Below are 13,729 nucleotides of genomic sequence, written 5' to 3' on the forward strand. Positions count from 1 at the left end.
GCAGATTGCTGCAGCCCTTGGAACAGGCATTACCTGGCAGAAGGCGCTACACGAGTGGCCTCAAGTGCTTGGCAAGGAGAATCCATTCAATGACCAGATTGAAGCCATATTCAAAGACCAAGGTGGACACTGACTTCCAAACTGCCGGAGCCCTCACGCAATTTATGGTGGCGCTTCCACGAGTCAAGATGATTAAAGACACAAAAAAAAAGGGCGGAGGGAAGTTATCAGAGCCAGTAGCAGTGGACATAACACAAGAGCATTCTTTCCAATTTGTATCTCACCTGCACAAGTAGGCTGTGCTTTTTCTGTGGAGCTACAAAAATAAAAATCAGAGGATAGCTGCCAGCTAGACCATTTGTTATATCAGTTTGAAATTCTGTATTTCTTTTATCCATATTTAGCAAACTCCTACCTCTAGCTAATTGTTTTTCCTTCTGCAGAACATTTCTAGGCTTTCTACTTGTACTGTTTCAACAGTTAATCTGATCCCAAAAGGAGAGGAGGGGACCCCAAACTCATTATGTTGCTATAAATTGTGTGTATGTAATTGCCTTGACTGTCAATACATTATTTAGCTGCTATTTGCTTATTAAAGTGTGCCAGGAATAACAAGGCACTACAGTTTTGATGTGCTTGGCAGCATCAGCACAGGCTGACTGAGCACAGGTTCTCTTCCCCCATTAATAAGATATTAAGTTGACAACACTTCATGTATTCAAAGCAGGTTGCTTTTTCAATCTGTAATGTATCTTTCCTTTTTTGCTTCCTGAGGAATACAATATGCCCAGTCCTATGTCTTTTACAGGCATGGCTGAGGGAATCACTGAAAATACTGGGCAGCCCATACTTCACAGGCAGACTTGAAGATGGAGAATTACTGTGTTTTTTCACGAGCTTATCCCATGCTCTTAGAAAAATAAAGAAATATTTAAGAATTATAGACAGCTCTACCCTACTTGCAACCTTACTGGTGATGGAGGGATCAGAGAGCATAAAAAGGCATTAATTACGGGCGGAAGAGATCTGGTAAATAGCAAGCATTAATATGACATGACTAAAACCCACCCCGGCAGCCCAAAGCTGAAGTAGAGTCACTCTGCCCCTTGTTCTGAGCACAGCCCTTGCACAAGGCTGTGTCACACATGAGGCAGCTCTTGGGCTGTGGTCCAAATCCAAGGAGAGGGCCTGGCTGTAGGACATGCAGCCACTCAGCATTTTGAACAGGCAGGGGATGACTTGGCTAATACTATTTTGATTGAAGCATCAATCAAATAGTATCCTTTCCTAGATCCTGCTCCTTTTTTTAGAGCACAGTCTTTTATTAAGATATTAAGACAGAAATTAAGATAGAAATTCCTTTGGGATGACTGCTAACACTTAAGTAAATATTAAGTCACCTACTTTAGGAAACCAAAAGGGAATACATTCCTTAATTGAATGGTACTTGTTAATAAGGCCCCAATTCATTCAAGGCATTTAGATGTTACCAAAATATCCAGTCTCCCAAGAAATATTTTCAACTCCAGAGAGGCATGCCTGGGGAAGAGTATTTAGCATTAGAAGGAAAAGGAAATCTCCCTGCTTCCTGTAGAAATTCTCTTCAAACAAAATAATATTCCATGTACCCTGGCCAGGTAAAACACCTATTTTTTTATTACCTATTCGGGACTCTTATCTTTCATTAAATACAACACAAGAACAGAAACAAGTGCATCCACATGTTTTTACTACAGACCAAGTACAGCACAGGCAATAATTACAGAATATCAAGATTATTTCCTCTACATCAACATACAGAAGCATAGCAATTAAAAGGGGGAAGGGAGTCATGTTTAGAAGCCTAATTTTCAAGGCAATTTCATTGCAAATTATTGTATTTCATTTGAGGTTGGGATTTAATAACACCAATTAGGAGTTTTACAAAGTAGTAAAACTGAAAATCTCCTCATCTAAAATAAGCTTCATTGCCTAAAGCAAAGCATTTTTCTCTTACAGACTTTCTTACTAGTAAACTTCTTGAATTTGTGAACAATGGGATAAAATGATTTCTTAGAACAACTTTTCAAAGACAACCTGAAACCTCCATAGCTGAATCCCAAAGCAAAACTCCCAAGTGTGCTCAGTAGAATTCCTCCATGCTAGATACAGGGCCCCTGAGGAACACCAAGGAATGGGTTTGACCCTGCTTGAAGGCACACTACCCAAAGCACATGCCCTCATGCCTCAAGGTGAGCTCTGCAGCTCCAAACCAGGCTGCATGCAGAAACCTGATTTGTAACTAATGCAGTAACTATCAACCTGCAAAGAAAGATGAATTTCGGGACTTATTAAGCCATCAGCTTTTACAACCACTATATCTCTCTATTATTTCAAATGCAAAAAACAGCTGAAGATCTGCACCCCCACCATCAATCACTTACCCATACCACACTAAAAATACATGTCCTGTATTTAAAAAATGCTGCAGAAAAAGTTTACTTATGCTAAAGCAGAGACAAAGTATGAATTCTAGTCTATTCCATTAGGTTAACTGTCTCCTGGTGCTTGGAGTGGTTGAAGGTGACAAATGCATGGGGAAAAGAGAAACAGAATGTTTCTCTTGGAAAGCTAATTATAATTCCATGCAATTCAAACTTAATAGCAGTATGTATTTCTAGAAGGAATGGTCTGTCAAGGTCTTTTCTGGGGAGAGTCAGAGCATGTGAAGATAGGAGGGATTATGTCACTAGCTGGGTCCAGCACTCTGCACATGGGAAGGTTCTCTTGATGTTACTCTGCAAACAGTTTTTACAAAACTTAAAGCTTTGCATGAAATCAGACAGTAGGAACTCTTTTTGAGGTATAGAACATCTAAAGTGACCTGAAGCTATTTGAATTCACACAGTCTGGCCTCTTCACAAAGGATCTGCTTCAAACATGGAAAAACTACGTCACCCTTGTTGCAAACTCCTTCACTGCAAAGCCCTAAAAGAGCTGAGGAACATGGGAGGGGAGGAGGTGGCACCCAGCAGTGCCAGCCAGAAAAGCCATACATGCAGGCTTCCTGCTGAGCTTGCATCCCATGCTTCTGCTGGCTGCAGAAGCCCATGTCCTCACCACTCACAGCTTGTGCCCAGAAGTCACCACACAGGTCAGCTTTTCTAACTTAACACCACCTGTTATACCTTTCCTTTATGAAGGGAACTTCATCTTGGACAGTGAAAAACACAGACTGGTTTCTACAAGAGATAATAGCCCAATTAGCCTAAATCAAAATGTTCACTTGAATATCACCCAGTTCTGTTTGTAACATCTTTCTATGGACTCCTTTCATAATTCAAAATTGAATGACTTTTAACATCCACTTGGAAGTTTAGGAAGACAGCCTACCACACATCCACTGATGAAATTTGCTCTTGCACTGTCCCTGTTGCATTATTCTGTTGCCATGTCACTGTCACCAAAAAAAAAAAAAAAAAAAAAAAGAACCATCTCTCCTCTTCATATTTGATGAGCTGCTGCACACGAACAATCTGGCCTCCCACTACAAAATTCAGTGCTAGCTACATGCAAGGCTTCACACACCAAGTGGAATTTTGGGATACCTGTACAGAATAGAATCCTTCCTTAAATACTGTGTGGAGTCCAGCTTTTCTTCAGCCTACAGACTAGTATCTCAAATGCATAGATAACATTATGAAAAAAGCAGGAAGGGTTTTATTTTTTATTTTAAATGAATAAAATAAATCTCAATACATAGTTTGGAAATATTTAGACATCAGAAAAGAAAACAAGACTTAAAAGCAAGTACAAAAGGGGTAGGATGAAAACAGTATAAGCTAACAGAATTTAGTGTTTCAAGTGTGAATATGTAAGAGTAATAGCAACCTTCAGTATTCCACTACTGCATTTCTAGTGAAGTAATGAGCTGGTATTTCAATATGCTCAATGAAAAGCTGTGAAATCTGCAAGTTTTAACTGAGAAATGTTGCCATTTTCATGATGGGTCTCTGAAGTACTGTTTTTATATGCATTTGTGGACACGTCTATCAAGGGGAGGAAGACCCATTCTTTCAGCCAGAGGAGTATTAGTTGGTACATAGCAGCTTTGTAAAGTCTTCTTATTAAACAAAACAAAAAAAAGGCACTTTTACAACCTATTAACCTATTCCTGGTTCTCAAATGGAGAATTCCAGCTTGTAAAAACCACAAGTCCCAGGAAATACTGATGTATACAACCCTAAACCTAAATTTTTCTGTTTGATTATTTTTTAGATAACAGTCCTAGAAAAGTATTCAAGACCTTCCATTTCTATCAAAGTGCAATATACTGCATACGTAATTCCCCACCTGCAAATCACATAGTGTACATGCCATGCACCTATCCATACTAGCTTGCATGAGAAATTGCAAAAGTAGCATGAATATGTTGTGCATTTTGTTCTGACCACAAAGATGCTGTATAAGCAGAAATATCTATACTGAATGTTGTAGAATAAAATTGACTAGTTACTTTTATGCCTGATCATTAAAAAAGAACCCCAACAAATGCTACAACATTAAATCTTATGCTTCAGCAGCATCCTTGTTAGAGTATTTTGAGCTATTGTTTCTTTCAGGGAGCTGAGTTATCTAAAAAGCTTGTCTTTCACTAGCTAGTGCCTCCCTTACTGCCCTGAAGTGTGATTTCCTGCAATAATTTAGTTGTTTAAAGGAGAGAATGTAGCTAGCTAGAAGACTTCCAAAAAAGGAGTTACATAAATATTTAGCACATTTAGAAACAAATAATTGCTTCCTACCATACTCAAAACTAGAAAGTAAAAAGGTTTTAAAATTTTTTTAAGTGAAATAAAAATACTGCATAACATAGTCCTGTATAATGTTAAATACTCTCTCAAATTTAAAGCATAAGTGACCCAGAGGACTTCCCACATTTTCATTTCAATGCTTTCCTTGCATAGTTCCCTTCCAGAGTTTAAAGCTTTCCAGTAGGTTTGTAGCAGGCATCAGGCTGCCACATGCGAAGGTCGACAAGGACTTGGTTGAGCTTTTGCATCCAAAGGTTACGCTCTTCTTTAGTATCAGCAGACAGCCAGTTCCTAGAAGGCAAGGAACCCCATGGATTATTCTCCATCTCCAATTAGTTATTGTGATAAATCTCAAGCTCTGATCAACCATAGAAGCCCAAACAGCAGGGTTAAAAATTAAGTCAAACATTCCACAATCCTGCTACCAAGCCACGTGGCATTTCCACTTCTAGAAAGCAGTTTGGACTAAAAGTAAACAAAACAGTTCAAGTGCCACCCCAAAATCTTAGCGTTTAAATGATCTCTGCGTCATTATGACAAAGCTGTAAAGCTCTTACGTTACTAAAGCTATCACAGGAGGTAAAATACCCTTTCCCCACATGTCCCATAGCCTCCCACAACCTCCATGATTTTATGCACTCACTTTGTAACACAGAGTGTGTCTCTACATTGGCTGACAAGAGTCTCTCGGTCATCTTCTCTCTGAGGTCTGACAGTTATTAGTTCAAAAGTGTTGGGCCGAGCACAGAATTCCCTGTTGGCAGGTTCAATCTGATGATTAGTGCAGTTAGCCAAGTTTATCCGGCCCAAAGGATGCTGAAAGTGAGATCAGTTCATCAGTCAAGAACACTGCAATCAAGAGTCATTCTGAACAACATATGCTTGGACAACTTTGACAATATTAAGTGAACGCACCTTCCCTCAGTCAGTTATTCCATGCAAAAGGATAACATATGTGCAGCTGTAAGAAATTTATTTAAAAAACCTTCCACAATTTAAAGTAATCATGGCCTAATACAGATATTTATGAGCTACATCTATCTCTGCATGATGGAACAGATATAGCAGGGGTGAGGGGATGCATTTATTAAGTTTAATATTTCTGTAGATCACAAAAATACAGCTGGACCCTTTCTCAGAACAATAGTGAAACAAGTTTAGAAGATTTGCAAGAACAGAATCTGGAAAACAAACCAGAGCTTCTTCCTTGCAGACAAAAGCAGAATAGGAACCTTCTTCTTGCTTAACTTAACTTTTTTTTTACTATCTTCTCTTACAGTAGGCAGAGATTTTTCCCTCTTTCTTGGCAGGGAGAGAAAGTACATTGATATATTTTGGCAATGTCAACTATCAGCATATGGTCTTCCTCTGTTAGCAGGGAAGAAACTAAACTCAGGCATCTGGATTGGCATAGAAGACCCAAAAAGACCAGAGTTTGCCATGGAGTTTGGGAAAGAAAGTTCTGCCAATAAACAAGAAAGTGTTTAATGGTAAATAACTTCAGTGAGTCTGAAAAACCCTCTTGAAAGCAGTCTTTAAAAGAACCTGGGAACATTTTAGTACACTGCCGGAACACACTAAGGAGACAAGAAGGTTCACCTCAGTGACAGATGAGCCTCTGATTTGTCCCATTAGCCCAACAAGAACTTAGGTTTCTGTGAGAACCACTTAAGCAGCACCAGTTCCAGCTACAATGTGGAGCAGCGAGAAGAAAATTACTTCAAATAAGATAGTCCATAATTACAGCTATGCTTCTGCAATATACAAGGATTGCCCACTCTAACTCTTTACCATATTAAGTGTTAGTCATCATTTTGTCTCAAACTTAAGGCAACTAGATAAGTCTGCTTATTAAGCTGGACGAGTCCAATCAATTTCAATTAAATAATTAGTGATTTGATGAGCACAATAGAAAACCCTAAGACTAAAGGGGAAATTAAATATGGATCTTCCATCACTTTTCCCCCTTTCCCACTAGACAGGGCAGTCAGTTTCTAAGTGTGCCCCGATTTAGGTCAGATTTATGAAGACGAGTCCTCTCCATTCCCCAAGGAAGCTTTATGAGCTTGAATCCCATGCTTTACCAGTTTTAAGCCTACACATTACAGTCCTTAAAAATGAACAGCTATTTGTGTAGGGTACGACAGAACTTTAGACTTAAGCTTTATAAAACAGCATTACCTTTCGTTTTTCATCATCTGGGTATGTCCAATAGGAGATACAATTTCCAGACAGCACACACCAGCGCCTATGCCATGCTCCAAACCCACTGACATCTTCAAACATAGTCTTAAAAAAAAAAAAAAAAAAAAAAAAAAAATTAAATGGGGTAATATTGGACCTTGAGCTTGGTCTGTACTTGACTATTTTTCTACCAGAACGGTTCTGTAAGCGCAATCCTTCATAGGGCTAAAGGAAAGAGCAGGAAAAAAAATTGTACTGGGAGAGGCTTCTAAGGACAGTATATTTATTTTCCAGATGGCATAGAAAATGAGCTCACACTATCATTCTCAGGTTTGCAGCCTTTTGCTAAAAGGCACCTATCACTGTTATTTAAAATGACCAGATTTTCATGTTGATGGTGGCAAGCATTCCCATTATTTTAAGATAAAGAAGGATTATTTATAGTATATACAGTATGAATGGTTCACAAAAAATGTTCAAATAACAATTTATTATTATTAGATATTTGAGTAATTTTTGACTTACAAATCAGGATTAAAAAACCTGCAGCTATCCAAGAGGCCACACTCTGGAGAGTCCAGTCAGTTCAAAGGAAATTAGAAATTGATTTTCAAATGTTTGTGTTGGCAGTTCTTTTATTGGATGCTGGATTTCATCAATTTCAAGCCCCATTTCCTTAGTACTGGAATGGACAGTTTAGTATCTGACTTCTATTCCTGATACCTCTTGAACTTGTACAGAACTTTTTTTCCAATTAATGTGTGTATTGTGATTCTCACTCTTCACAATTCAGATTATAATTTTCAATGGTGCAGAGAGTTTCCAAACCCTTACTCTGAACAAATTCAGTATGCAAGTACACCATTCTTCAGGTTTTACATATTGTGTAGTAGAAGCAAATATGGACTTTCTCAAACTAGTACAGAGAAACATGGGACAGCAAATACCATAAGCACGTGAAATGTTTGCATCTAATGAAATCTGTTCAACTTCAATTATGTAAAGGGAAAGGAGACATAAAACAGTGTTTGAAAAGAGTCTAAAGAAATCGTGATTTCTGGAAACACCAAAATAACAGCAAACGTTAATGCTTCATTTTTGTAGCACATTTACTGCCATCTTGTGGCCATTTCAACACTTCCAGCTCTTAGGCCCAAGTATAAGCTGCATTTTCTAGGCCCAGTTTTAGAGAGAACTGCACAAGATGTTTCTCAAAAAAAAAATTACTGTTGCTTCTTCTTCATTTCGAAAGGCTGTGAACACAGTGGAAAAAACCCAATCTTTTCTTTTTATTAGACACACAAAGAGTTCTGTAACGTTTTCTGCCATAGAAATTAAAATCTCATCCAACACCACAGATTTTAACAAGAGAAGGTTAACTGAAGTTCAAAATAACAAATAAATAGGTGCTTAAAAGAGAGATACACAAATTCTTAAAGGTAACTTTAACGTAGATATGTTTAGAGTATAGACTAAGACATTTGTGGTCTGGTTCAGAGATTAAAAAAAAAAAAAAAAAAAAATCAAGCCAGTTTTAAGCTTCAGACACAGGTCTGACATTAAAAAATTACCACATTTAATAGGACCTGTAATTTCCAAGGCAGGAGTTTGAAGTGAATACAGTGAATACCTTACCAAGAACCCTTTCTCCTCCACCGAAGAGTCCACTTGGCATTTCAACTTCAAATATATATGACCTTCCAAAGGAGACAAAAAGGGAACCTGCAAAAAGTAAAACAATAATTTAATTTTGACACCTCTCAACTCAGTCTTACCAGTTCAAGCAAGCCACCTGCACCAAGATGTTAGCACTGTCTTGATCTTAGGATCTTCAGCTGGAAAGAAGCAGTCAGACTCAAGCGAGACAGTAATAATTGCTTTTTGCTTCAAGTTCATTTAGAAGCTTTCCAAGAATTATTTATTAGTTTGCTCAGGACATATGCATAAACATGCACTCTAGCTATAAAAACAGGCACTCCAAGCATGGTTAGAAACAACAGAAGGCACCAGTCCACACCCTTCAAGCTTCTGCCTCAGTTTGATACCAAGTTGTTTGGAAAATATCAACGTGAGCTTAAACAGGAATGGTACTTGGATACCATAAGCATTTTTGGCAGATACTGATGTAGGAGTGCCTACTCAGATAAATCTTTGCATAAAAGAAAACCTAGAAAGCAGAAAAGTAATGAAAACAGTTCTTAACTGGCACTCAAGGTGTTAAAGACATGTGTTAAGTAATTTCTAACAGAAAAGGTTCCAAGTCCTATCTTCTGCCACTGGAAAAAGAAAATAGTAGATAACTACTGTACCAGATGTCAGTTAAACAGTTATTTGATAGTCAAGAGTTTTGAGGAAGAGCATACAACAAGGTCTAAGCCTTTGAGCTGACTACCCCCATGAAATCACATCCCTTCTTTTTTTCCCACCTCAAAGAAACTGAGGAAAACTGCTAATTCAACAAGCAAATGATGACCTGCAGGGCATTCTACATACAATATTTTTTTGATAATTTGAATAAGCAACACTGTTAAGAATCTTGAAAGGAAATTGACAAAAAGTCAGAAACATTGGTCTTCTGTATTACTAGAAAAACCAGGAAGGTCAATGATGCTACTCAAATACAAATAAAGAACTGTTTGCCAGGGAATAGGCAAAGGCATGGTACACAGTAACAAAATAGCTTTCAGAACCATGGAATCAGTGCCAATCAAATGGAACTAAATTTTGCTAGTAGTTACAAGGAACAGGAGTAACCCTCAGTAATTAAAAGTGCTCCTTTCTGTGGGCCTCAGTGAATCCTGCAGAACACCAAATTAGGTGTTGTGGTTAGAAATTGATCACCTTTGAATTGCCAACTTCCTGCAGCTTCCTCCCAGACATAAATACAGATGCACAGGTAGGTGATCAAATCATTTTTACATGTTAGATGTACTCAACTAACTCAGCATGCATGGCTTGCTCCTGTACTCAACAGGAATTGTATAGCACTGAAAAATTCTAAGCATCGGGTAGGAGTCTCCATGACCACTTGAGAAGTAAAAAATAGTAAAACACTTCCACATAACAAAAATAAAGAATCCAGGACTGATGCAGCTTAGCAGCAAAGACAGCTATTACCCTACATGCTACACACCAGGGAACAATACCATATGATCCTAGCAAAGCACAGTAAAACCCATTTGTGAATGAGGGCCTCAAGGACATCTGGCCATTCCCCACTTCAAGTTTATGGGTTTTGCATCCCCTTAAAGCTTTAAGTCAGAAGAGGAAGAATCCAGTTAATGAATTATCAAGTTTACCAGTGAAGAACTGTGTGACAGGCAAAGCAAAGAGGTTGTTTAACAAACACAACACAGTTTTGCAGAGCCTACACCATTACTAATTACTAAAGCTATGTACTATGAGCAGGTGCTATGTGTACCCTCAAAACACCCTCCTGTATACATAATGACAAAACATTGAGTTCTAGTTAACAATACATCTCTTTCAAAGGCTTGAAGGTGATGGAAAGAAAGCAATTTGACAAATATCCAGCTAGATGAAGAAAAAACTAAAGCCCATGACTAGGCTATCTTGCATTCTGGTGTGGTCATTCAGGTGCTTACCATAGAAAGACAGCTAAACTGTCGTCCAATATTATTTGTAAAGGTACTCAAGATAACTCAAGAATTTGAAAAACCGGTTTCTTAGGAGACTTTTGATTAAAAATAGGAGATGATAGGTACTAAAATTATCACTTGCCTAATTTTGAGAGACAACATGAAAATTCATCTAAAACACTTTCTTCTGCAGGACACAAACTATCAATTAGATGTAACTATTTTAGAGTTTAAGGACAAATTATTTCTGTTAAGGATGTAAATCCACATAGTTTCTAAAGCCAAAAACATATACACCAAAATATTTTAAGTGAACATCTGTGAACAAATAAGGACCTCACATTTTGACATTTTTAGTATTTTCAAAACTTTTTGCTTAAAAAACCAAATGTCTTGATACATCTTGTCAGAACAAGGTTTCACTAGAATAAGAAGCAAGATTATTTAGGTCCTGAGAGATTTTAATTTTCTTCAGCAGCAACAAGTTGAGTTAAACCAACATTTAGGCTGCCAGACATTTTTCTCTGGTTCTCTATCAGCACAGCAGCCGATTCTATGTTCTGTGCAGTTCATCAAGAAGCTGGCTCAAATTTCCTGGCTAGAGATCTTTAAGAGACACAACAATTTGTTTTGAAGCAATAAACACCCTCCTCTAATGATCTAGGAAAACAAGAGACACATGTTAGTTAAGGAAAAACCCTAGGCAATGTAAATAACTGAGTTCTAGCAGCATGCTTGTTATTGTGAAAGACAAGGGGTAGAATTCTGCAAGTCTGAAAGGCTCCTAACTTCTTGTGTTTAGTTAATAAATCATTGTAGGCATTTTCTTAGAAGAATAAAAAAAAAAAAAACTGCAAAAAGGCCAGACAGACATGAGCAACATGCACTAGGAAGCAGGTTCCTATTTTAAGTTATAAACTAAAGGATCATAGCAACCTTGTCCTGGAACATATAGCCCAACAGTTCTTTTTCCTCCCCTTCAAAATTTATCTAGGGAAAAAAGAAACATGCTCAATGCAATTAGTGTAAAGTTATGGTCTACAAGAAAAGGACACAGTTACACATGAGTATATTTTGGTCCTTTTTACCCTGAATTTTAACAGTACATATAAAAGAGAGGAATGAAACTAAAAAAAAACACTGTGGCATGAGTTTGCTCCATATTAGAAATGCTTGAAGCAAGTTAAAAAGCAGCTGTTTGGTACAGCCATAGGCCAAGTCAAAACTGAAATTTTACTGAGGTAGTAATTTAACAAAAAAAACCCAAAAATTTACAAATAAGAATTCCCCTTTTTGCCTGATAACTGTAAGACTGCACCTGCAAAAAATTAACCAAGTAATAGTTTCCCTGGAATTCTTTTTGAACATTGTGCTTTTGCTACATTACACTAGTCCAGTCCAGTGTCCTGTCATACAGTGTAAGCTAATGAAGTCCAAACCTAAAACGCTGAATATAATGCAAAAGCTGATTCCATTAACTCCAAGAACAAGGGGTTTCCAATAAGGAAGCTAAACATAGATTTCTAGGTATCATTCTGGTTAAGAGGAACATTTTTGCCAAAGAACCAAAGCTGCTATTTCTGAAACTCACATCGTCATAACAACAGTGCAATTTAACTATTAAGTTCTGCCAGCTGTTTCAGTAAAGGAATCTGCTTCTATCTACAAAAAGTAAAACTTCTAAAAAGCAAGTTGGGATTATTGGGATATTTTGTTTTAAGGCTTATACACAAACAACTAGTTCTTGTTTTCTCATCTCTCATCAGAAGCTGTAATTGCAATAACACTATCATCACAATAAGACTTGATTAGCCAAAAAAAAGAAAGTTACACTTACGCTGCTGTTTGGGTAGCTAAAGCTGTGATTTAGTACCATAAACTGTAGTAACATTTGAATTAATTTAAGTTAGTTTAGGATAGCTGCTGGCACAAACACCTACTAAAATAGATTTTAGGTAATAGGTATTACAAGGTACAAGATTACCTTGTGAATGTAAGAATGGATTTTTTAAACTTCTCATAGCAAAAGCCAATAAACATTCTGTTTATACAAGGAACAAATTGTATAAAACTCAATATTAAAAAAACTCTAAGAAAAATTGAGATAATTTGTTTCTACAAATTTAATTGGGAAATGAAAGGAAAACCTCATATTCCTAAATATATTCAGATGGCAATTTTTAGGTCAGTTAAGTGCAGAAAACTTCAAATACTTCATTATCATTAAAGCACACTTTAGTGATAACTGCAAGACTAGGAGCAACAATATGAAGACCACATACAGAGATGCCAACTGCATACATCAATTTTTTGTCAGTGAAAGCAAATCAATAATCAAATTCCTTCATTATCTTTGCATAACCATACCTTATTATTGAGCTAAGAAATGAAAGAGCATCAGGCATAATAACGTACATCTCTGTTGTATCTCAAAAATATATAATATCATATGAATTAAATGTAAAAGTAACAACTATGCAAAAAGTTTAAGTGCCTATATAAATATCTATAAACCTATACGTGTTTCATTTCTAGGATGGTACTTTCACCTGAAAAGTAAACCCAGACTCATTTATTTTTCTAGTAGTATGCAGTTACATTTGTATTAGTAACCAATAATTTCTATTACCTTGTCCAGTGCAAATTTGGTATTTCCTACAGAAGACAGTGATAACTTGTGGGATCCAACAAGGATGAAATTAGTACTGCGTATGGCATTTGGGCCACCTGGACTTGCCATGGCTGTGGAGAAAAGTTGAAGTGAGGTTGTAACAAAACACACAATCAGGATGCTGCAAGGCTTTAAAAAAGCACTTTATTTGCACTACTGTATGCATGCCCTACTCAGTACTCCGGGAGAGGCACTCTTTGCACTGCAGCCCAGCAGCACATTCAGAGACAATCTTGATACACACCATTCCTCCTCAGCAGATCTTTTCTTTCAGAAACAAGCTTTGAAAATATCCACAAAGGAGAAAACAAAGCATTTTACCTCTCAGGGGGATGGAGAGCATGCTGAGGCACCCTACAAAGCACACATGCCCTGCAGTAGGAATGTGACTTTTCAATCTCGTGTCTTTTCAAGTGACACACTGCAATCTTCCAGAAATTGTACGCCTTTTCTTTGCACTTACATCAACAGAAACACACACTATA

General features: G+C 37.3%; 2 protein-coding genes across 5 annotated transcripts in view; one reads left to right on the forward strand and one right to left on the reverse strand.

Moving 5' to 3' along the window:
• The window catches only part of AOAH (acyloxyacyl hydrolase), a 76,499-nt gene extending 73,029 nt beyond the window's left edge, over window positions 1-3,470 (forward strand). For both annotated transcript variants that reach the window (XM_042042853.1, XM_042042852.1), the window contains exon 22: window positions 5-3,470. In XM_042042853.1, coding sequence (XP_041898787.1) covers window positions 5-133 — 129 coding nt within the window. In that variant the 3' untranslated portion in view covers window positions 134-3,470. The remainder of the gene's footprint in view (window positions 1-4) is intronic.
• ANLN (anillin actin binding protein) overlaps window positions 1,713-13,729 on the reverse strand; it is a 29,162-nt gene continuing 17,145 nt past the window's right edge. For 2 of the 3 annotated variants that reach the window (XM_042042849.1, XM_042042851.1), the window contains exons 20-25: window positions 13,203-13,315; window positions 11,510-11,563; window positions 8,610-8,696; window positions 6,972-7,079; window positions 5,434-5,606; window positions 1,713-5,081 (exon numbers count right to left, since the gene is read on the reverse strand). In XM_042042849.1, coding sequence (XP_041898783.1) covers window positions 4,958-5,081; window positions 5,434-5,606; window positions 6,972-7,079; window positions 8,610-8,696; window positions 11,510-11,563; window positions 13,203-13,315 — 659 coding nt within the window. In that variant the 3' untranslated portion in view covers window positions 1,713-4,957. The remainder of the gene's footprint in view (window positions 5,082-5,433; window positions 5,607-6,971; window positions 7,080-8,609; window positions 8,697-11,509; window positions 11,564-13,202; window positions 13,316-13,729) is intronic. The other variant, XM_042042850.1, reaches the window with a different exon arrangement.

This window comes from Corvus kubaryi, unplaced genomic scaffold, assembly GCF_017639235.1.
Source record: "Corvus kubaryi isolate FWS band 111438036 unplaced genomic scaffold, C.kubaryi_AGA036_p1.0 37398, whole genome shotgun sequence".
In the NCBI taxonomy this organism is placed as follows: Eukaryota; Metazoa; Chordata; class Aves; order Passeriformes; family Corvidae; genus Corvus; species Corvus kubaryi.